Source organism: Pinus tabuliformis, chromosome 1_1, assembly GCF_031772625.1.
Source record: "Pinus tabuliformis cultivar Carrire ecotype Pingquan chromosome 1_1, CPIR1, whole genome shotgun sequence".
Lineage (NCBI taxonomy): Eukaryota > Viridiplantae > Streptophyta > Pinopsida > Pinales > Pinaceae > Pinus > Pinus tabuliformis.
In genome coordinates this window covers 454,072,848-454,098,643 of record NC_142297.1, presented here as the reverse complement: position 1 = coordinate 454,098,643, position 25,796 = coordinate 454,072,848, and the positions used below count along the sequence as shown (strand labels likewise).

At 37.9% G+C, this 25,796-nt stretch overlaps 1 protein-coding gene across 1 annotated transcript; it reads right to left on the bottom strand.

Annotated features, from left to right (window-relative positions):
* Positions 1 to 14,229: 14,229 nt before the first annotated feature.
* Positions 14,230 to 17,865, bottom strand: LOC149213695 (disease resistance protein L6-like). The gene is made up of 4 exons (XM_089389116.1): positions 17,028 to 17,865; positions 15,827 to 16,937; positions 15,435 to 15,704; positions 14,230 to 15,273 (listed from the first exon to the last, which is right to left on the bottom strand). Exons 1-4 carry the CDS (start codon positions 17,615 to 17,617, stop codon positions 14,230 to 14,232), a joined length of 3,015 nt encoding a protein of 1,004 aa, XP_089245242.1. The 5' UTR covers positions 17,618 to 17,865.
* Between the last annotated feature and the right edge of the window lie 7,931 nt (positions 17,866 to 25,796).

The window sequence follows — 25,796 nt, the reverse complement described above, 5'->3', positions numbered from 1 at the left end:
TCCATTAACCCTAGATTAGAACATAACTGTAGTTCTCTTGACCAGATCTACAACATACCATGGGAAAAAAATCATCATGCCCAAAACCATGTGCAAAACCCATGCACAAAACCATAGGTAGGTCCTCCCACCTAATATAGGGTCCAAAAAAAATACGGGGCACTACCCCGAACCCCATGTAGGGGGGCTACCACTCCCCCGCACATGAGGCTAGTCGTGGAAATAATATAACACACACCCAACAGTCTCCCACTTGTTGTTTTCTTTCCACAGGATAGCTAGTCATTGGTCCAGCCCTGGAACACCCATTGTTTCTCTACACCAATGAAACTTCTCAGTGCTCACAGATTTTGTCAATTGATATGCAGCATTATTTGAAGTGTCCACCTTTACCAACAACACTTTTTTTCCCTCAACCATATCCCCATCAGTAGGAGTTTCAGTTTACCCTGCAGCGGGAGAGACAGCAAAGACAAAGGAAAAGGTAGTGGAATATTTATTGAAGTGGAATTCTCATGTGCTTCGATAAGATCTTGACGTAGAGATCAATGTGTATGGCGTGCGGAAGTCCTTGGGTCCGTTGTTGAACTTATCTCCCAAGCAATAAGGACCTCGAGGTAAAAAGACTTTGATTTGGACAATCAATCTGAAGTATAGAAAGAGATATACTTCATCTTTTTGAGGGTAGGAAATTTTATAGAAAATGAAAATTTAAATAATGTAATGAGAGATACAATTGACTGGCATTCATCATGTTGGAAAAAAAATTAAGAGAGAATGGTTCAACCATTCTATTATTTGAATTGATAAACATCCACTTAGCTACGTCCACCCCGGAAAAACCAATTTATCTATCTACAGTCATTTCTTCCAAGAATAAAAAATGAGCTAACGAGTGATACTGAACATCAATGTGCTTTGTCTTTGAATGATAAGTAGGGTTCTTTGCCAATAAAATTACACTTTTGCTATCACAGTCTATCCTTATAGCTCGCTATACCAACCACATACTTGAACATAATCTCTACAACCAAACTTCTTCCTTGCTTGCATGAGTGATTGCCATGTATTCTTCCTCTGTAGTTGAAAGTGCCACTACAAACTGTCTCTTGCTCATCCAATTGACTGCACCTCCAAATAGGTTAAACACATACCCACTTGTAGATCTTATCTGATCTAGTTCTCCAACCCAGTCTACATCAACAAAGCCACGATTGTCCAAAACTTTGTCCAATCCTGGTCTTTCTTGGTAGCAAAAACCATAATCACTAGTGCCACGAAAATACCTAAAAATTGGCTTCACTGATGTCCAATGCTCCTTTCCTGATTTTAACATAAACCTGCTCAATACTCCCATTGCATGTGCAATGTATAGTCTATTACAGGCCATTGCATACATCAGGCTACTGACTACGCTTGCATATGGAACACGGGACATGTCCTCTTCCTCTTCTTGTGTCTTAGGACATTGTTCAGCAGATAACTTCACATCTACATGAATAGGAACATTCACTGGTTTGCTATCATGCATATTAAACCTCTGCAGTATTGTCTCGACATACTTCCTCTAGTTTAAGTAGAGCTTCCTCTTTTCCTGATCTCATTTAATTTCCATGCCCAAAATATAGTTTGCAGAACTGAGATCCTTCATGTCGAATTTGGAGGATAATTGGGTCTTCAGATCCTAGATAATTTCTTTGTCATTTCCAATCAGCAACATGTCATCCACATACAAGACTATATAAACAACACGGTCACCAATTAATTTAAAATACACACAGGGATCCGCTTTGCTTCTGGTGAAGCCAAGTCTCTGTCTATATGTATAAATTTCTTATACCACATCCTTGGTGATTGTTTTAAACCATATAGAGAATTTTTTAACCTGCATACCAATTCTTTCTTACCCTTCACCACAAAAACTTCAGGTTGCTTCATGTGGATCTTTTCTTCAAGATCCCTGTGAAGAAATGATGTCTTCACATCCATCTGTTCTACCTCAAAATCAAAAGAAAAAAAACAAATAAAAGTAATCTAATAGAAGCTACCTTGGCAAGAGGAGAAAAAATATCACCAATATTAATTCCCAACACCTGGGAATAACTTTTTGCTACCAATCAAGCTTTGTATTTCTCCACCTCTCCTTCTTCATTCATCTTCTTCTTAAACAACCATTTTCTTCCAATGTGTTTCCTTACAGTCGACAACTCCACCAAATCCCAAGCCTCAAATTTGTCCAAAGATTCCATTTCATCAACCATGGCATCTTTCCAAAATTTTCCATCCTCTGAATCTACTGCCTCCCTAACAATTTTGGGATCATCATTAGTAATAGATAAAGAAAATTTTGAACAAAAATAAGATGGATTATACCTTTCTGGTTTCCTTCTTTGTCGAACTAATCTTCTCACAGCTAGAGTTTGTGGCTCTTTATCTTCTGATTCTTATTCTGTTGTAGAGTCTAATTCTTCCTCCTTTAGCTCAAACTCTATCTTCTCAAGTTCCTTTGGTAGGAATTCATGTTTAATAACATATTTCACCTCTATAAACACCACATCTTGGTTGAACACAACCTTCCTTGTTTTTGGGTACCAAAGCTTATAACCTTTTAAACCATCCTTATACCCAATAAAGATGCACCTTTCATATTTAGTATCCAACTTAGTTCTTTTCTCCTTTGAAACATGTACATATGAATCACATCCAAATACCCTCAGATGTGAAAGCAATGGTTTCTTACCATTCCATACCTCATGTGGAGACTTATCTTCCAATGCTGATGAAGGTGATCTATTAACCAGGTAACATGCAGTGTCCATCGCATTTGCCCAAAATTCTTGTCTTAACCTAACACCACTAAGCATGCTTCTTTCCTTTTCCATAAACATCCTGTTCATTCTTTCCGCAACTTCATTTTGATGAGGTGTGTATGGAGTAGTATTCTATCATGCTATACCACACTTCTTACATAACTCTTCAAATTCCTTCTTGCAGAACTCTCCACCATTATCTATCCTCGGTACCTTTACCTTCTTTTTTGTCTGTTTTTCCATTAGAGCTTTAAATTATTTAAACCTGTCAAAGACTTTAGATTAATTCCTTAGGAAATATATCCATGTATTCCTTGAGAATAAATCTATAAATAATACATAGTACACAGACTTACCCAGTGATGGAACCTACACAGGTCCAAACACATCACTATGCACAAGCTTTAATATCCCTTTCACCCTCTTAGCACTAGAGGGGAAACTCACACAATTTGGCTTCCCATATACACAATGTTCATAGAAATTGAAATCCAAAGAGAAATTAGACATACCTTCTACCATACCATTACCATGAAGTATTCGAATTCCCTTCTCTCCACTATGTCCAAGCCTTTGATGCCATAGCATGGTCTTTTCTCCAGAGACCACTAGATTTTCTGCTCCACTTTCAGGAACCACAGAACTGTTGCACCCATCAATAAAAGTATACCCAGAAGCTTGTAAATAGTTCCAATATGAACTCCCCACATCAATACCAGTGCTCCCCGAACCATCTTACAAGTATCTTTCTTGAACACTATTTTTACACATGCATCATCCATCTTGATTACAAAAATCAAATTTCTAGTCAATGCAGAAATATGCAGAACCCGAAAGTGTTCTAATCCTTCCACCTTTGCAACCTCATCTTGACTTTTCTACGTCCAATGATTCTAGCCTTCCTATCATCCCCTAAGAAGACATCACCACCATCATATTTCTCATACTCACAGAACCACTCCCTATGGGGAGTGAAGTGAAAGGATGCACATGAGTAAATAAACCATGCTTCATGATCTACATGTGTACTTGAAGAAGAAGCCAAGTACACATCCCCACCTCCATATGAGGTGGTTTTGCCTCTACATAAGGAGCATCATCAGATCCCTTTCCTTTCTTAGGAGCTTTAAACCTACTGTCCTTTTGAAGCACCCTTCCTTTCCGCATTTCCAGCACACCTTTACAGGTTTTCCTGAAAATTTAGATCTCTCTCTAGATTTAGATCTCCCACTTGAAGACTTATTTTTGTTTCTATTCTAGGACCATCCTCATACAATCAAGGCATCTCCATTCTAGCCCTCTAGTTTTTTTCGTCTCATCTCCCCCGATAGCAAGGATGAGACTATTTCATCAAACTTCAAGGTAGTTGTATTGCTAGCTATTGCAACAACCATACTATCCCACGAATCTAGTAGAGAACACAACAAACTGATGCACTTATCTTCATCTGAAATTTTAATATCAACAAATAACAATTGACTTCCCATAGTATTAAATGCGTTCAAATTCTTTGTCATCGAGTCTCCATCCTTCATCCTCAGGTTATACAACTTTATCCGTAGGAACAATTTGTTCACCAGAGACTTAGATTGGTACAAAGTCCCTACCTTGTCCCACAAAGGCTTCACCGTATCTTCCCCTAATACATTCAACAATAATGAATCTGAGATACACATCTGTATTGTGCTCTTTACTTTCTAATCCAACTTCGATGAGTTTTCATCTCACATTGTCATTGGTTTAGTACCCAAATCTACCAGGATCCACTAATCTTTATCCACCAGTAGATCCTCCATCTTGAGTTTCCACAACTCAAAACTCTGACCATTAAATCTCTTGATCTCTATATTTCCACTGCTTGCCATGTTCTTTCACCACAAGAATCGATCTTGCAAATCTCCCACTAAACAGGGTCTAACACAGGCCCGAGCAAAAACCCTCAACAGCAAAGACATACCCTTGAAGCTGAAACAACTCTCATACCAAATGTATGTTTTAACCTTGTACTGAAATTACCTGCAAACAAATTCTTAAAAGCATAAAATATACAATGGCGAGAAGCACAAAAAAATACACAGATATTTTACCCTGGATCCCAAAATTGGGACTACCAGATTGATTTTTCATTATATTCCTTTCATTGTTACAACACACACACACACACACACACACACATATATATATATATATTTTCTGAAGCATTCAGAAACCCCAATCCATTAAGCCTAGATTAGAACATAACCATAGTTCCCTTGACCGGATCTATAAGATACCATGGACAGAAAACCATCATTCCCAAAACCAAGAGCAAAACCCATGCACAAAACCATAGGTAGGTCCGCACGTGATGTTAGTCATGGAAAGAATATAGCACACACCCAAAATTTTTGTTAACAAATTTTAAAAGTTTAATTTAGGAGTGAGTTTTTATTTTTTTTACAAATACGTTGGAGAAGTTATTTTCTAACGTAAGTTTAGTTTTCAATTCCCTTATATTGTGGAGAAGGCGAAATGATTCACATTCCATGACTCTTGTTTGTCTTAGCTTTTTTCTTTTTGGGAAATAAAGAGAAGGAATGTCTAGAAGCTCCTGAGGGAGAGGAATATAGGAACTCGTTATTTCTCTGCGTAACTATAGTTATGAAGTTGCATACATTTCCTTTCTTAGGAGCTTTAAACCTACTGTCCTTTTGAAGCACCCTTCCTTTCCGCATTTCCAGCACACCTTTACAGGTTTTCCTGGAGATTTAGATCTCCCACTCGAGGACTTATTTTTGTTTCTATTTTGGGACCATCCTCATATAATCAAGGCATCTCCATTCTAGCCCTCTAGTTTTTTTCGTCTCATCTCCTCCGACATCAAGGATGAGACTATTTCAACAAACTTCAAGGTAGTTGTATTACTAGCTATTGCAACAACCATACTATCCCATGAATCTAGTAGAGAACACAACAAACTGATGCACTTATCTTCATCTGAAATTTTAATATCAACAAATAACAATTGAATTATCATAATATTAAATGCGTTCAAATTCTTTGTCACCGAGTCTCCATCCTTCATCCTCAGGTTATATAACTTTATCCATAGGAACAATTTGTTCACCAGAGACTTAGATTGGTACAAAGTCCCTACCTTGTCCCACAAAGCCTTCACCGTATCTTCCCCTAATACATTCAACAATACTAAATATGAGATACACAACCATATTGTGCTCTTTACTTTCTGATCCAACTTCAATGAGTTTTCATCTCACATTGTCATTGGTTTAGTACCCAGATCTACCGTGATCCACTGATCTTTATCCACCAGTAGATCCTCCATCTTGAGTTTCCACAACTCAAAACTCTGACCATTAAATTTCTTGATCTCTATATTTCCACTGCTTGCCATATTCTTTCACCGCAAGAATCGATCCTGCAAATCTCCCACTAAACAGGGTCTAACACAGGCCAGAGAAAAAACCCTCAACAGCAAAGGCATACCCTTGAAGCTGAAACAACTCTCATACCAAATGTAGGTTTTAACCCTATACCGAAATTACCTACAAACAAATTCTTAAAAATAGAAAATATACAATGGTGAGAAACACAAAACAAATACACAGATATTTTACCCTGAATCCCAAAATTGGGACTACCAGATTGATTTTTCATTATATTCCTTTCATTGTTACAACACATATATATACATTCTGAAGCATTCAAAAACCCCAATCCATTAAGCCTGGATTAAAACATAACCATAGTTCCCCTGGCCGGATCTAAAAGATACCATGGACAAAAAACCATCATTCCCAAAACCATGTGCAAAACCCATGCACAAAACTATAGGTAGGTCTGCACGTGAGGTTAGTCATGGAAAGAATATAGCACACACCCAAAATTTTTGTTAAGAAATTTTAAAAGTTTAATTTAGGAGTGAGTTTTTATTTTTTTTACAAATAAGTTGGAGAAGTTATTTTCTAATGTAAGTTTAGTTTTCATTTCCCTTATATTGTGGAGAAGGGGAAATGATTCACATTCCATGACTCTTGTTTGTCATAGCTTTTTTCTTTTTTGGGAATAAAGAGAAGGAGTGTCTAGAAGCTCCCGAGGGAGAGGAATAGAGGAACTCGTTGTTTCTCTGCGTAACTATAATTCTAAAGTTGCAGACCTTTCCTTTCTTAGGAGCTTTAAACCTACTGTCTTTTTGAGGCACCCTTCCTTTCCGCATTTCCGGCACACTTTTACAGGTTTTCTTGGAGATTTAGATCTCCCACTCGAGGACTTATTTTTGTTTCTATTATGGGACCATCCTCATACAGTCAAGGCATCTCCATTCTGGCCCTCTAGTTTTTTTCGTCTCATCTCCCCCGACAGCAAGGATGAGACTATTTCATCAAACTTCAAGGTAGTTGTATTGTTAGCTATTGCAACAACCATACTATCCCACGAATCTAGTAGAGAACACAACAAACTGATGCACTTATTTTCATCTAAAATTTTAATATCAACAAATAACAATTGACTTACCATAGTATTAAATGCATTCAAATTCTTTGTCACTGAGTCTCCATCCTTCATCCTCAGGTTATACAACTTTATCCGTAGGAGTAATTTGTTCACTAGAGACATCTTCCCCTAATACATTCAACAATACTAAATCTGAGATACACAACTGTATTGTGCTCTTTACTTTCTGATCCAACTTCGATGAGTTTTCATCTCACATTGTCATTGGTTTAGACTAATATTTATCCACCAGTAGATCCTCCATCTTGAGTTTCCACAACTCAAAACTCTGACCATTAAAAATCTCGATCTCTGTATTTCCATTGCTTGCCATCTTCTTTCACCACAAGAATCGATCCTACAAATCTCCCACTAAACAGGGTCTAACACATGCCCGAGCAAAAACCCTCAATAGCAAAGGCATACCCTTGAAGCTGAAACAACTCTCATACCAAATGTAGGTTTTAACCCTGTACCGAAATTACCTGCAAACAAATTCTTAAAGATAGAAAATATACAATGGTGAGAAACACAAAACAAATACATAGAGATTTTACCCTAGATCCCAAAATTGGGACTACCAGATTTATTTTACATTATATTCCTTTCATTGTTACAACTCATATATATACATTCTAAAGCATTCAAAAACCCCAATCCATTAAGCCTGGATTAGAACATAACCATAGTTCCCTTAACCGGATCTACAAGATACCACAGACAGAAAACCATCATTCCCAAAACCATGTGCAAAACCCATGCACAAAACCATAGGTAGGTACGCACATAAGGTTAGTCATGGAAAGAATATAGCACACACCCAACATTTTTGTTAAGAAATTTTAAAAGTTTAATTTAGGAGTGAGTTTTTTTTTTTTTTTTTAAATAAGTTGAAGTTATTTTCTAATGTAAGTTTAGTTTTCAGTTCCCTTATTTTGCGGAGAAGGGGAAATGATTCACATTCCATGACTCTTGTTTGTCATAGCTTTTTTATTTTTGGGGAATAGAGAGAAGGAATGTTTAGAAGCTCCCGAGGGAGAGGAATAGAGGAACTTGTTGTTTCTATGCATAACTATAGTTTTGAAGTTGCAGACCTTTCCTTTCTTAGGAGATTTAAACCTACTGTCCTTTTGAAGCACCCTTCCTTTCTGCATTTCTAGCACACCTTTACAGGTTTTCCTGGAGATTTAGATCTCCCTCTAGATTTAGATCTCCCACTCGAGGACTTATTTTTGTTTCTATTCCGGGACCATCCTCATACAATCAAGGCATCTCCATTCTGGCCCTCTATTTTTTTTCGTCTCATCTCCTCCGACAGCAAGGATGAGACTATTTCATCAAACTTCAAGGTGGTTGTATTGCTAGCTATTGCAACAACCATACTATCCCATGAATCCAGTAGAGAACACAACAAACTGATGCACTTATCTTCATCTAAAATTTTAATATTAACAAATAACAATTGACTACCATAGTATTAAATGCGTTCAAATTCTTTGACACCGAGTCTCCATCCTTCATCCTTAAGTTATACAACTTTATCCGTAGGAACAATTTGTTCACCACAGACTTAGATTGGTACAAAGTCCCTACCTTGTCCCACAAAGCCTTCACCATATCTTCCCCTAATACATTCAACAATACTAAATCTAAGATACACAATCGTATTATTCTCTTTACTTTTTGATCCAACTTCGATGAGTTTTCATTTCACATTGTCATTGGTTTAGTACTCGTATCTACCGGGATCCACTGATCTTTATCCACCAGTAGATCCTCCATCTTGAGTTTCCACAACTCAAAACTCTGACCATTAAATTTCTCGATCTTTATATTTCCACTGCTTGCCATCTTCTTTCACCGCAAGAATTGATCCTGCAAATCTCCCACTAAACAGGGTCTAACACAAGCCTGAGCAAAAACCCTCAACAACAAAGGCATACCCTTGAAGCTGAAGCAACTCTCATACCAAATGTAGGTTTTAACCCTATACCAAAATTACCTGCAAACAAATTCTTAAAAACAGAAAATATACAATGGTGAGAAACACAAAACAAATACACAGAGATTTTACCCTGGATTCCAAAATTGGGACTACCAGATTGATTTTTCATTATATTCCTTTCATTGTTACAACACATATATATACATTCTGAAGCATTCAGAAACCCCAATCCACTAAGCCTGGATTAGAAAATAACCATAGTTCCCCTGACCGGATCTACAAGATACCATGGACAAAAAACCATCATTCCCAAAACCATGTGCAAAACCCATGCACAAAACCATAGGTAGGTCCGCACATGAGGTTAGTCATGGAAAGAATATAGCACACACCCAACATTTTTGTTAAGAAATTTTAAAAGTTTAATTTAGGAGTGAGTTTTTATTTTTTTTACAAATATGTTGGAGAAGTTATTTTCTGACGTAAGTTTAGTTTTCAGTTCCCTTATATTGTGGAGAAGGGGAAATGATTCACATTCCATGACTCTTGTTTGTCATAGCTTTTTTCTTTTTGGGGAATAAAGAGAAGGAGTGTCTAGAAGCTCCCGAGGGAGAGGAATAGAGGAACTCATTGTTTCTCTACGTAACTATAGTTTTGAAGTTGCAGACCTGCCTGTACTTACCAATCTGTGTGAATTAGAAGGTATTTTTGTGTGAATGGCGTAAATGAACAACAAATGGCACTGTGAGTTTGTATGGTTTGAGATTGAATCAAAACCCTATGATTAAACCAAATATATTTCTTCTTATGAACTGATATTAATTGCATTTGTATTCCTGTGTGTTTGATCATTTTGAGAGACTGTAACTTGTTGAATCGATTTACATTAATAATTTGTACATTATGGCTTCAATCATTGTGTGATTTGTTCATTTATATTTTGTATTCTTGTTGTATCAGTTTCAAATACCATGGAGGAATTCTCATTTTTTTTGTAGTGAATGAGTGGATTTTTTCTAGCGAATTGAACGCTAATAAACTGAAATCGAGTACCCTATTTTGAATATGGTCAAAACCTCGGTTAGATTGTTTTTTTTACTATCAAGTTTGAACTAATGTTGCAAACTTCGGTAAAGAAAGGAAAAGTAAATCATTTACTATGTTGAGTAGCAAGTCAAGGACGTTGAGAGTTGGATTGGGAAAGAACTAAGTCGATTCATCCTCCCCAAGATCATTGTATAGAAATTTGACAGCGCGTTGGCAAATCATTTTGTAGCGAACAACATTACCAAATCATTATGTAGAGACTACACAGTTAATTAGAAAATGGATACTACCAAATCATTTCATAGCCATTGTGGAAAAGAAAAGAAAATTATTGGAGGATTGCATTTCGGATTGAAATCTCCTTTTAGCTTGCCTGTTGCACCAACAGGTGGTTGGCGGTTTATTGCTAGTGCGTTTGGTGCCAGGGGGTCGCAGGTTCAAAGCCCGTGTACCTAAATCGTATGACATTTTTTATTTGAAAACAAAATGGTTGTTTGGTCGATGCCACCTATCTGCCAAGTTTGGAGTTTGGGGTTTTGCTGGCCCGCCAGCCCATTACCACTTTCCTTTGCCAAACTTAACCGTGACTGCCAACTTGTCTTTGAATCCACCAAAAATAGTCTAGACTGCCAACTTATCTCCTGCTAGTCACCCTGCCATATTTTGCCAAGGTTGATCAACCAACCACATGGTTCCACGTGGCACCTTGTGATTAGGCCACGTGACGGCACGTGATTGGGCCACTTAATACGCCCAGTCATGCACATGTATCACGTCCTAGTTGGCCAGTAAGATTTCATACTCTTGACAAAGATTCCATGTGGTGGCTTGTGGGAGTGTTAGGTGGCAGTCTGTGGGGCCTACCTGCACAAAAATTTTACTGTTTGACAACAAATTTAGATGGTTATAACTTTCGCATACGGTGTTGGATTGGCATGTCATTCACGCCATTAGATTCAAAGTGATGAGATCTTTGATTTGAGCTAGGTTTCAGTGAGATTTGAGGACTTTGAAATTTTGGCCTTTTGGGATAGTCTTAGATCAGTTGACCTCATCCTTGCTTGGGGGTAGTATATACAGTGGATGCCTACAATTGGGTGGAAAGTTTCTCTATCAACAATTGATTTCCTTAGACCAATTTGTTTTAAAGGTAAGTGTTCCATCTACTTAATGAAATGTTATATAATTCTATTGATTAAGCTTGTATGTTGTTTATGTATGAAGTTGCATACATAATTGTTGCAAATGCCTTTTTAAATTTGGAATTCCCATATAGTTTATTTCCTCGAGACATACGTTATGCATTTAAGGTTGGATTGTGATGGGCACATCTAATTCAATTCATTTATGCATATTCAATGGCTACATGTTATATGCCAATATGAAGTAGGGTTTTTAAATAAACCATCAAACTTTTTGATTTTGAATGTTGTTCAAATCCTTTGACCAAATTTAAGTCCTTTTGTTGATGTTCAAAGTGTTCAAGGATCGTAAGCCCCCATATGCTGAAATTTGAAGTATTTAATTGGAATGTGGCTAGCAATCTTTGCTTGTTATGGGCTAATTTCATTATTTAATCCAATTGGGTGATACTTTGAAATTGGTTGATGAGTTTTTTCGAAGTCTGCTTGATGGCCTTGTTCTATTTTTCAAAGCGTCTTGACTTCACATCTTCAAAAGAGGCCTAATGAATAGGGCCAAGCTTTTTGAAAGTGTTCAGTGGGCAGTTTTTTGAAATGACTCAACATCCTATTTCCTTGTATTGGGTATATATTTTCAAAGCACCCACCATTCAATCTTTTGAAATGGCCTAATGATCTATTTCTTCACATTGTGTGGATGTTTTGAAAGAACATAATAGATAATATTTCAAAATGGCTCAATGGTATAATTCTTCACATTGAGCAAATATTTTGACAACACTCAATAATCAATCTTTTGAAACGGTTTGATGGCATATTTCCTTGCATTACATGGATCTTACAAATGCCCCTAATGAGATTTTAATAAATGGCCTAATGGTGTATTTCCTTACATTAGGTAGATAATTCAAAAACACCTATTAGGAAATCATTCAAAATTACATAATGACCTATTTTCTTACATCAAGGAAATGTTTTGGAGGCATTGAATGGGTGATCCTTCTGAATGACCCAATGGCCTATTTCCTTTGTATCATGTCAAACTTTTGAAAGGGCTAGTTGGGTCAATAATTCAAGAAAATGATTGATTGTTTTATGCTATTAAAGTGATTCCTTTAAATGGCCTTAATGGAAACATGAAAAGGGTGTTGTGCAAGGTCTTTTATCCAAACAAAGAGGATTAGTTCAAATGTGAATGAATTCACAACCTTCATTGGAAAAAAACAAGCATTGTACGCCTCCTGAAGTGTGGTGATAGAGGGAGATAGTTACATGGAAACCTTAATGTATTCATTGTTATTATGGTGAAGAAAATACTAAACTAATTTTTAATTATGCAAATTTTTTAAATTTTATATAATCATTATGGAATATATTTAAAATGGTTATATACTAAGATTTATAGTTTTAATAAAACTAATATAATTTATTTATTTTTGAAAGGTTGTTGGATCTACTTTAGGTGATTGAAATATAGTTTGTTATCCTCTCCATTGTAGTATAGATCTTACTTGAGGTGAAGGATGAGGTGAGAAATTAGATATGTTTAGTTTTTGTTTTTTTAATAGAATTTAATTTTGTTAAATATTTTTTGGTAAATGCTATATATTATATTAATTATATTTTACAAAATTGTTTATTTATATTTATCCATATAAATATAAGTATTAGTGTAAAAGAGATAAGGAGTAAATTTAACTAGTTATCATCAATATTGTTCTCTATTTTATTAATTAGTTGTAAATGCTTGGTTTGCAAGTACAACAATCTACATAAACGAGAAATATCATTCATGAGAATCTTATTCTTGCTCACTTAATATTTGATGCTATCTATAAATATCACTATTATTTATAGGATGTCATCAATATTATGATGTTATTATTAGATTTGAAAATTGTATATATTATTCATTCAATTAATTACTTACATATATATGTATATGAATAAGCAACTCAAATATGTATTAAGGATTTTGAATATTTAAAATAGAAAATAAGTTAAAAAAAATAATAAACAAATATATAATAAATTAATATTAAAAATAATAATTAAAAAAATATGTATATTAAAATTGAAATTTATTAAAAGATTAAATAATTAAAATATGAATTAAAAAATTTAAAATTAGAAATTAAAAAATATATGAAAACTTAATTAAAAGTAATTATTATATGTTATGCAAATAATATTTAAATAATATGATCCAAAAATATATATTAATTTATAAAATTTATATTAATTTAATAAATATATAAATTGAATAATAATAATAAAATTAAATTTATTAATGAAAATTATTTAAAAAACAAAATTTATATTTATGTGTTGTATCTAAGAAAAAATAAATATTAAAAAAAATCACCATAAACTCGAATGTTAGGTGAACCATAAACTCAAATGTTATTATGGCTCAATATTATTACTACTCCACATGATGTAAAATGTAAAGCATTCTGTGAAGATTAATGACACAGCTCTCTCTCTTTGCGGGGTGTGGTGAGCACCGTCAGCTGCCCCACCGAGTCTGGGAGCGCTTGCAGGTTGGAGCACCAGCACTAGTAGAGTATCTAAAGGCCCGTCAGTTGCCCCACCGAGTTTGGGAGCCGCTGCACGCTGGTGCAGTCTTACAAGTCGAGTGTATGGAGGCCCGTCACCGAGACTATAAAGTCTGTCTGCTGCCGCCGCTGCAGCCGCAGCTTGCAGGTTGGAGCACCAGCGCTAGTAGAGTATCTAGAGGCCCGTCTAGCTGCCCCACCGAGTTTGGGAGCCGCTACACGCTGGTGCAGTCTTACAAGTCGAGTGTATGGAAGCCCGTCACCAAGACTATAAAGTCTGTCTGCTGGCGCGGCTGCGGCTGCAGCCACCGCGGCAGCGGCTGTGGCAGTGGCTCCGGTAGCAGCTGCCGCAGCAGCTGCTGCAGCTGCCGCAGCTGCTCCTGCATCTGTGGCTCCAGCTGCTGCTGCCGCAGCTGCTGCGGCATCCGCCGCAGCCGCGGCCGCGGCAGCTGCGGCAGCGGCAACCCCTGCAGCCGCTGCGGCAGCAGCTGCCGCTGCGGCAGCAGCTGCCGCAGCAGCTGTAGCTGCTGCAGCTGCAGCTGTAGCTGCCGCAGCTGCAGCAGCACATGCGACTCCAGCGCCTGCCGCGGCTGCTGCAGCAGCCACTGCCGCAGCTGCTGCTGCCGCAGCAGCCATTGCTGCGGTCGCTGCTGCGGCTGCAACAGCAGCTCCAGCAGCGGCTTTTGCAGCAGCAGCTGCCGCAGCTGCTGCAGCTGCCCCTGCACCTGTGGCTCCAGCGGCTCCTGCAGCAGCGGCTCCTGCAGCAACAGCTGCAGCCCCAGCTTCAGCGGCAGCGGCAGCTGCAGCTGCGGCCACAATTGTACTAACCACGCCAGCTGCTGCCCCGGCGGCTGCCCCACCGAGTCTGGGAGCCCCTGCAGGCTGGAGCAGCCTTCCAAGTTGAGGGTCTGGAGGCCCGTCAGCTGCCCCACCGAGTCTGGGAGCCCCTGCAGGCTGGAGCAGCGTTCCAAGTTGAGGGTCTGGAGGCCCGTCAGCTGCCCCACCGAGTCTGGGAGCCCCTGCAGGCTGGAGCAGCCTTCCAAGTTGAGGCTCTGGAGGCCCGTCAGCTGCCCCACCGAGTCTGGGAGCCTCTGCAAAATGTTGCACGAGGAAAAGTTGAGATGTTTCAATGAATGCATATCAGAGAATTCATTTGGTAAAGTTTCAAAATAACCATTTTCCAGGACAATTCTTTCGAGCTGATTCAGTTTCCCAATAGACTGTGGAACCTCTGAAAGGGGAGCATCAATATACAATTGCGTCAACTGTAGTGGTGCCTGCAATGTGTACATAAAAACATTAAAGTTGATTTGCCTCTGTAAATGTCACCTATTTGACATTGTGATAAACAAAGACAATTCTTAAATGCAAGCAATTTTTATAATTTGAAGAGAAATGGAAATCGATCTATGTCCAAATAAATTAGAATTTGTACTACCTCAGGTTCATGCGGAATCCATAGTCTTCTCAAATTTCTCCCCTCTATGTATAACACTCTTAAATTCCTTGTTTTCCCTGTGAAAGATATTGAGGAGATCGGACAGTTCTCCCATTGGAGATATATCAGTTGTCGTAACTCCCCTGCACTGAATACGCTTTCAACAAAAGAACCTTCACCCCTAAGCAGTTCCAACCTGCTTAGGTTGCAGTTGCCCGCAACGTTTTCGAAAAATTGTTCATCTCCATAATCCATGCTAATTCCTCGCACCTGAATTGTTCACTCGGAGCTGTTAGAAACATGATTTTTTCTTAAAAAACCTCAAAACAAATAGGCAATTTAGATATGACAATGCTAATTTGAAAATCCGTGGAGAGCTTCAACATACGTACAGGCGATAAGGGGGAAAGAGTACGAAGAAGATTGACATTTGGTCGTGAAAGCCGAAGCTGAGAACCCGGATGTTCCTTCTCTGCTACATCTCTGCCGAGATCGCGGAGGTGGTCGTGCATTCTTATACACTCTTCACTGTCGATCTCGAGAAGGCATCTGTTCTCTAATTTGCGGAGACCCAGCCATCCGTTCCAACCAGATCCGTTCCATATAGCGATGGCGGTATCTCTGTTTTCTCCTATAAAAAAACAAGCGACGTCTAAAAAGATCTCCTGCTCCTCTTTACCGAGACCATCGTAGCTAATTTTAAGCTTGCTATGAATATCCTCAGGAAGTATTCTTCTGATTTGGTTTAACTCTCTTTTCCAAAACTCAGAATCTTCTCCACGAATAGCCGCTCCAACGACCTTAAGAGATAAGGGCAATCCATCACAGAAATCCAAAAACTCTTCTACCAGTTGTTCAAATCCTGGCACAGGACAACTCTGGTCAAAGGCATGCGAGCAGAATAGTGCTCTAGAGTGTTGTCGGTTAAGGCCTGTTTGCTGGTAAATAGAGTCCTCTATAATTCCCGCGCTTGTAAGTACATCCCTTTTGCGAGAAGTAACCAAGATTAAACTACTGGATTGAATGGTGTCTTTCACCGGTGAAAACAATGCGTCAAGTTGATCAATATGATCAACATCATCTAAGACTATCAGACATGGGGGACAGGATGAAAGATGCTTTTGGAGCTTCCCTATGCCTTCATGAATGTCTCTTATTTGCTCGTCCTGCAAATGAGCCAAGTCTTTAAGAAGTGCTGTCTGCAATGAACTTAAAGAGCTCTTGGCTGCGGTTTCTCTCACATCAGACAGAAAACAACATCGATCATAATTTGATGTGTGTCTGTTGAAGAATTCTTTTGCAAGGGTCGTTTTGCCTACCCCGCCAAGACCCACAATTCCCACAACCCTAGTCTTCTGGCTTTGCTGCTGCAAGTGCACAATTCTTTCCACATGTTCTATTTTCTCATCCAGGCCTGTAGGATATTTGGCCACATTAAGAGGTGTTTTCCTAACTTTTCGCCACACTTCTTCTACGACCGCATCAACTAGCTGCCATTCGTCACTGAACAATATGCACAGTAATATGATTATGGAGGAACGTCTTATGTTTCGTGAAATAACCAAGAAAAACAGGAGAGAGTATGGCCCTTACCCGTTGTATGCGTTGATAACAAAACCGCTTTTATTGGAGACAACAGAGAGAGCATTCCTCCATTTTTGCAGAGTGCTCGAGTCATGTCGTGGCTTCTTTTTGTTGGTATGAGGATCCAATGTTGTCTTCTTTTGGAGCATGTGCAGGTCTCGAGCATACCGTCCCTTTTCGCCCAGTAGACACGGACAGATACAGCGGATGATACTCTCGACTCCATCTCCACTCTGCGTCCACCGAAGTTCGGAAGGATCGACATCAAGGAAGACTGGAATAATTGTCGACTTGGATTCGGATTCGGATTCCACCATTTGCGCGAGCTCGTTAAGGCACCAGGTTGATTGGGCATATGTTGGAGAAAATATTGCTACCTGCACCGAGGCGGTTCGAATAGCCTCTTCGATTTGATGTTTTATGTTCTCTCCCTTGCGCAGTTCTGGCTGGTCCAAAAATACATTTAAGCCACGTACAATAAGCCGACGGTAGATATGGCTGGCGAGGCCTTTCTTTGTGTCGGGACCGCGATGGTTCAAAAAAACGTCATAAACCTGGCCAGTGTTGGTGGATGAAGACGAAGAAGCATGGTCCGCCATCGGATACAGAAGAAGAAAGAAGCAAGCGAGATCCAAGACGTTTTACAGAGATTGGGAATGAGCGGTGAACCTCAATATTTTCGTCTGAATGATCTCACCAGTGCAAGACACTAATATCTGGTCAATTCAGAGGATCTGTTTTTCGCTGAACGAACCAAGTCGATATATATTTCTATTTAGGATACTTTTGTTTTATTATTAAATTGTGAAGTCATGAAAGTTGCTGCTAATTTCCTTCGTTCACTGCATTATTGAGGGTTGCCGCCGAGTCACCGACCATATATTCCTGGATCGTTTAGAAGATATGGTGACCACAGATATGTGGGGCCCAATCTTTATGCAAAAGCAACTGCATCCACTAACCCGAGACATGATAAGTTAATTTATTAAGCAATACAGGTGGCATCCATCCACATAAGAAGCAAGTGGGAGTCGACGTCCATTGCTGTAAATTAAAGCAGCAGCAAGTGGGAGTCGACGTCCATCACTGTAAATTAAAGCAGCAGCAAGTGGGACTCTGAGTGTCAACGTCCATAGTTGGCAATTTCATAGTACAATGAATGAAGGGCATAACTTAACAGGTAGCTTAGCGTCTACTGAATTTATTAATTAAGGCCATTCACTTTAAATTAGAAACTATTTTGATGATTGGAAGTTTTTTAAAACGTATTAGATATGTTTATCATGTAAACATTTAAGATCAGAACGTGTTTCATGTTTGGTACTTCTTTTTCCCTGAATATCTGAATCTCATTACCATAGTTATGTTAAGTATTTATTATGTATTATATTCATGTTTGGTACTTCTTTTTCCCTGAATATCTGAACTCATTACCATAGTTATGTTAAGTATTTATTATGTATTATATTCATGTTTGGTACTTCTTTTTCCTTGAATATCTGAACTCATTACCATAGTTATGTTAAGTATTTATTATGTATTATATTTATTGCATTTATGATGTATTTTGTTAATTTTTTTGCAGGTTATGGATCAATTTTTATCTTTTTCAATATTACATGATAGAATATTTGCGACGCTTGTTGAAGAATCAGATTATGGCTACATATTAAATAGGGAGCGGCTAGATTTGATTAAAAACGGCTATATTGAAAACGGTTATATTAGGATAAACTTGATAAACGCCTAAGATTGACCAAGAATGGTTAGTTTTGACTATTCAATATGTTTAATTAAATAATATTATTATGTTATGATCCTGGTATTAAACCTACTATCATCGATATTATAATTACTATCACTAGTATTATACCTATTTATTATAATATAATATAATTATTTATTTTAGTAATTATTTAACTTATTAAAATTAAATAATTTTATATTATTATATATTATATTATTTAATTATTAATTTAATAAAAAATTCATGTATATAAATATATGAATATTATTAATAACAACTATATGAGTCTTTTTTAATTAAAACATATTCTTTATCTTTTAAATATATTTTATTATTTACATAACAATAATAATGTAATTATGGTTAATCAATAAATTACTTAAGTAATATTCTAAATTACAAATTATTAAAAATTAATATATTAATATTTTAAGTTAAGTATTTTATTAAGGGATGGGTAGCTACTCAACATAGATTTATTGGAAAGGTCGTCTAAATATGCTAATTAAATATCTTATGCTATATAATTTAACCCTATAAAAAGGAAGGAAAGGATAAAAAGAAATCAAGGAAGATTTCCAAAGAGGATCAAAGAACTATGGCTAAAGAAAGAAGGTTAAAGGATAACAAGGGGAAGTCCCAGGAACAAGTTATTAAAAGAGGGAGGGGAGGAAGGGGAGGAAATGACTAGGAGGCGATGGCCGGGACCCAGCAACTACTGATCTTCCAACCATCATCTCTATTGAGATTGCTTGGCCTTCTTTCAATCTCGATGGCTTCCCTAAATTTTTGGTGGTGGAACTGCGAAACTCTAGCAATAACATTGGTCTCCTCAATACAAACATGATGTTTGGTCTTCTTTGCATGCTCTGCTAGTGCGGAAGACTTAGTTCTCCTATGCTTAAGATCAACTGCGTGTTCACTAATTCTTTGATTAATGGAGCGTCCAGTCTCACCAATATAGGGGGTCCCACAAGAATGTTATTAGTGCTTTCTTATTTCTTACTAATTTATATGTACTTTTTATAATTCGGTTATGAATTGATTTTCTCTATTCGTTGTCAATTAGGATATCACGAAGAGAGAACAAATTCATGAATGTTGCCTCCTATGATAGTCCAAGTCCTTTTCTTTTTTTTTTAGGGAAGCAACAATGAAATCAACTAATGCAATATGAATGTTTCTTTTAATGACCATTGTAGGTACTTAAGACTTGGAACCTTTTGGTAAGCATAAGACTCACAACATTCACTTAGAAATCCTCTACACATAAGCTCTACACTTTGGAAAATGTGGTCATGCACATGCTCTCAAATGTGAACAAACTTAAAGACTTATACAACAATCTACCTTAGATGAACAACCACCCACCTCAACCACTAGGTTTCCCATCTCAACACCAAGCTCGATGAGATTGCTTGTGAGCTCTCTAACCAACCTTTTACCATATTGTCAAAGGCAAAGGAATCTAGTAGGCTATGGGCATGCCACTAGAAGGGATGACTCTTCTAATGGAGTAGGACATTATTATGATAATCATCGCATTATGTGATAAGAATTCCACAAAATAGGCATGAATAAGTTTGATGATTTTGATCCCACTAGTCAAGTTACCCAAATGGGAAATTATTTCTCTCTACACTTTCATACTAATAATTTATGAAACTTAGAGGGGGTGTTATACTTGGATGAAGAGTGTTGGAAATGGCATAAGAAATATGTTATGAAACCAGGTCAAGAAAAGATAGAGAATATAGATCAACGCCTTAGAATTCAGCCTCTTCGAGGCGGCAACCTCCTTTACATTACGTAAATGAACAATTCTTGGATGATTCTATTATCACAAAATCATGCCCCTGATAGGCTGCTGATCAGGAAGACCTTATGTAACTCTTCAAACCAACTTTTGGCTGAGGCTTAGCCTCCTCAACCTGAGAGGACTCTCTCTTAAAGGATTAATGATTTTGATTAAAGCTAAGATGGCTAACTCTTATAGAACAACTGTGAAAAATATGAATGTTGGAAAAACATTAAGAATCTATCCATTGGGCTTATGGATTCAACAACACCTCAATATAACAGTGAACTCAACCTTACATAGAAGTCAGGGCACTCAGCATTTAGACATTCAGAACATAACTCATATAGGACCACAGTTTATAAATGCATACAGGAAATCAGAGCACATTCAGTGAGTTCTGAGTGATTATACATCTATACCACTGTAAAAATTATGGAAAGAACAAGATCACATATTCTGAACAATAGAAATCCCTCATGAATCCTGAGAAGTAAAGTCAAAATTATATTACTGAAATGAGTCTTTACATAAGCCAAATACAAGTTGTATCATAAAATTTTCCAACCCTTTGTACATCAGATCTTCTTCTATATATAGAGCTCTTTACATAACTGAGATTCCTCCTCCAGCATGAGGGAAATTCGAATTCATCCTACTGTGACACCTATTGATACATAAAACTAATTATTAAATGCAAATGACACCTAACTAGCAGTCCTAGAGACCTAATGCAACTAGGAGTGTAACTCCTTATCATGATTCAACAACCTTATCTAAGTATTTAAAGAATTATTTGACAACTTGCAACCTCAAGAAGTCAAATTTGATGAAGCCTCCCACGTGGTCATCTGACTGCTGAAGACAAACCCTAGAAATTAGGGAACATGTTTCCCTGTTTTTAGGTTTAGATCATTGAAAATTGGCACGCGGGACAGAGCCTTTATCTCTTCATCCATGACACATTTTATGAAACTGAAGGAGGTTTTTGTATCCCATGTTGTCCAGAACAGAAACCTCTTCTGGTTTTTGAAAACATTACTCCAGCTGTCCAGAAACTGTCTTTGAAAAACACGTGGCAAACAAGAAAAATCCGTTTTCTGAAATTAGGGTTTCAAAGAAAGCTTATTATCTCCCAACTGAAAACACTTATGAAGAAATTGAGATAGGTTATTGTAGTAGGAGAGTTGATGAAGATACCTCCTTCAGAATTCCAAAATACCCTTTCATGTGACCAGAAACTGATCTTGAAAAATAGGTGTAAAACAAAGAAATATGCCTGTGGAAAACTTGCACCTACAGCAGTTTCGTAGCGCAAGTTTGATCATAAATTCCTCCCACCTCAGAATGGATTTGAAGAAAATGAAAGAGGTTTTTGTAGTTTGGCATGTTAGGAATAAAAGCCTCTTTCAAGTTTCAAAATTAAGTTTTCAGCTGCTCAGAACCCCTTCTGGAAATTTACTACTAAACGCAGAAAACAGAGTTTTTTCTGCTGAAACAGGCTGCTACAGGGGTTTCGTAGCGCGCTACGAAAACGCCTAGTTCAGTGATTTCGTAGCTACTTTCAAAATTTCTCCAAAATGATGTGAGATATGACTTACAAACTCATGGTGAGGCTTCTAGGACATGGAATGAGGCTGTCACACTTTGATGGAAAAGAGATATGACCTTGAAAGACTTCTAACCTTATGACCTAACTCTTAAAGCATGAAATGACCTAGAGACCCTTTAACACCATGACTAAAAGAAGGGTTCGTAAATGAGAATGACACTTATTGTGATAAGCTGACTCAAAACTTATAAGACTATGATTAGAAACAAGGCAACTTACCAAAGCTTAGAGACAAAGATTTTAGGGTGATAACAGATTCAAATGACAAAACCTCCTTTCTATATATAGGAGTCTAAGGAGTCATAATATAACCCAGCCGACCTAACAATAATAATATAAATCCACAAAAATAACAATAGGAAGATTCTATGGGGCACAAAAATAACAACATGGGGGTAATAGGGGCACAACAATATAAATAAGGGGTATAACTACAATAGTAATGGGTAATCACTAGTATTATAGGGACCCAACATGCCCCTCTCCTTCAAAAAAGTGTTGTCCTCAACGCTTGAGTAGTTCTGGATACTTCTGCATAGAATTCTCATCCTCCCATGTGGAATCTTCAGCGGATAAGTTCTTCCACTTGATAAGATACTTTGAAATTGATCGATTTCGTAGCTGTCGAGTCCTTGTTTCTGTGACTGCTTCTGGTTCCAATATAATTTTTCCTTCCTCGTCAAGTTCTGGCAATATTGTTTGAACTGGGAGCTTGTCTCCTATAACCTTCTTTAAACATGAAACATGGAAAACTGGGTGCAATCGAGAAGCTGCAGGAAGCTCCAATTTGTATGCCATAGTACCATTCTTTTGCAACACCTTGTACGGACCATAATACTTTGGTGATAATTTATTATCCTTCTTAGCTTGCTTTAGTGACATTTGCTTATATGGTTGTAGCCGTAGGAATACCCAATCACCTACATCAAAACTTCTTTCACTGCGATGTTGATCTGCCTGTTGTTTCATTCTATTTTGTGCCAACACGAGGTTATCCTTTAAGAGTTGGAGGACTTGTTGTTGATGTTCGATGTGATGTTCCACTGCCTGAACCTTGGAATTTTCTCTTAAATATGATGTGATGGATGGTGGTTGATACCCATAAAGTGCCATAAATGGGGTCATTTTTGTTGCTGTATGGAAGGAAGTGTTATACCACCATTCAGCCAGAGGCAACCATTTGACCAATTGTGTCTGTTTATCAGATACAAAGCAACGAAGATATCCTTCCAAACATTTGTTGACTATCTCAGTTTGCCCATCAGATTGAGGATGATAAGATGAGCTATGAGCTAACTGAGTACCAAGACAAGAAAATAATTTTGTCCAAAAATTTCCAGTGAAAATGGGATCTCTGTCACTTACAATAATCTTCGGGTTTCCATGTAGCTTTTGAATTGTTTCCATAAATGCAGTAGAAACTGTACTGGCTTTAAATGGATGTGATAATGCACAAAAGTGTGCATACTTGGTAAGTATGTCAACTACCACCATGATGATGCTCTTTCCCTCAGACTTGGGTAAACCTGTGATAAAATCCATTGAAACCTCCTCCCAACGTTGGCTTGGAATGGATAAAGGTTGTAATAGACCCGGTGTCTTAATTGTTTCAACTTTATTTTGTTGGCAAACCAAACATTCCACCACAAACTTTTGAATATCTGATTTAAGGCCATCCAAAAAAAATTCCTTCTTAACCCTGTGATAAGTTCTTAAAAATCATGAGTGCCCTCCTACGGGAGAAGTGTGCAATTCCATAAGAATCTTTTGCTTTAGCTGGGAATTCTTACAAAGGTATAAGCGATATTTGTACCATAGCGAATCATTTTTCCAACTAAATGTATCAGACGTACTGGAATCTTGTTGTAGCTTTCGAATAAGTGCCCACACATCTTCGTCATTCTTCCATTCCTCCCTTGCTTCGTTTATCCAATCTGGTTGTGTTAGCTACCTATACCAATAGGTTTCATATTTCATGATTGGCAAGAAAGTTCCAAATATGCTCTGCTTTGGTGATGCAAAGATCCCATATTTCCAAGAAGAGGCAATTTTTGTACATAGCTTGATGTTGCCTCAAATTTTGGATGGGTGATCCAATAGCCTAATCTGGATCATGCCATGTTTCAATTTCTTGTTATAGAATAGAGAAAGAAGCCTGTCCAAACTGCTTAATCTTGGCAGGCTAGTAGTTAGGTAGAGAATTAAGGCTCCCAACTGCTTAATCTGGGACCTTGGAGGTAATAAGGGTAGTTTTAGATAGAAAAGCAAAGAAAAATGCAAAAAGAAAAGAAAAGAGCAATTGAGGGTTTGCTAGTCCAAGTGCACCCTCTATGAAGAAACAAAAAATGCTAGGCAAATAGCTGGGTAGGTAGATGGGGTTGCAGAAGTATCATTCCTTTCAGTTGGTTGGTCTAAAGCTAGGGGAGCTTCATTGGATAGAGAAGATCTTCCTCTCCATCATTTTGCAGCATCAGGATGAAGCATGTCTAACTTCCCAAGTTTCCCTATCAAAAGTCTTGCTAACATCCTATTTTCACTTGTATTATATGCCATATCCACATTTCTTGTGCAAAAATCTTTTCATTTTGATCTACTCCCTAAACTAAGTTGATTTCATGTGAAACTTAGTGTTTTATCCCCTTATCCACCTCTTCCATTCATATTAACTCCTAATTTCTTATTATTTAACTCCCTATACCCCCATTTCCCCTATTACTATGTTAATCCTACATAAAAACCCCAAATTTGTATATATATCCCCCTTTTCCCAAGCAATATAGCTTTATAAATAGTTTGGAAGGTTTCAGCGCTAAATACATTGGAGCGCGGCTAAAAAATGACCAAAAGACCAATTTTGGGGATTAATCCAAGATCCGCTTGGTTAATAGCCTAACCCTGTTTATAACTAAACCCATTTGCAAACCCCCTTTTACCCGTAACACACAAAAAACCCATATTTTCTGAAGTTCCGCCAAGCGCATGAATCAATAAATATTATTTAAATATTATCCCCGCGCGTTCGTATTGTCCCACCAACTTGGCCTCCCGCCAGCCGTCGGATCTGGGCTTTCCCATCCGACGGCTCTCGGCCATTTCGGAGCGGCCCCGACGTCCCGCCTTTACGTCCCGAAATTTGACGTCGGCTGACGTATGGGTGGGGACGCGTGTCACGAAATTACAGGATCGGGCCGTCCTCTGACAAAACCGTGACCGTATACATGGCGGTCCGATATAAAACTGTTTACCACTTGTGGTTTCTTGCCTACCCTGTCATGCCGACGTCACATTACACGTCATGTCTACGTCGTGCCACCTCACCGCCGCATCAGCGCCCCGCCCGCCAAGGATCCGATCTGTCCACCACCTCAGCAATCCCCGTGGACCACTCATAGGCCGCCACGTCACCCCATGACGTCATGCTGACGTCATCCGACCCCGACCCCACCTGATGATGTCATGCTGATGTCATCCGAAAAAACACGCCAAAGATAAATTTACCCATATTATGCGGATTTTCGCCGTTTTTTCGCATTTTTCAACGTTACTGTGCTTTGCTTTCTGCATGCATTTTCACGACCGTTTCTGCCGCCAACCTGCTAAAGTCTACTCCACAGTTGCTGC

Excerpts from the sequence above, each read along its gene's own strand:
- LOC149213695 (XM_089389116.1), bottom strand. The coding sequence starts at position 17,617 with ATGGCGGACCATGCTTCTTCGTCTTCATCCACCAACACTGGCCAGGTT. Across the intron at positions 16,938-17,027 it reads GTTATCAACGCATACAACGG|TGACGAATGGCAGCTAGTTG; the intron begins GTAAGGGCCATA and ends CATATTGTTCAG. Across the intron at positions 15,705-15,826 it reads CTCTTTCCCCCTTATCGCCT|GTGCGAGGAATTAGCATGGA; the intron begins GTACGTATGTTG and ends TGAACAATTCAG.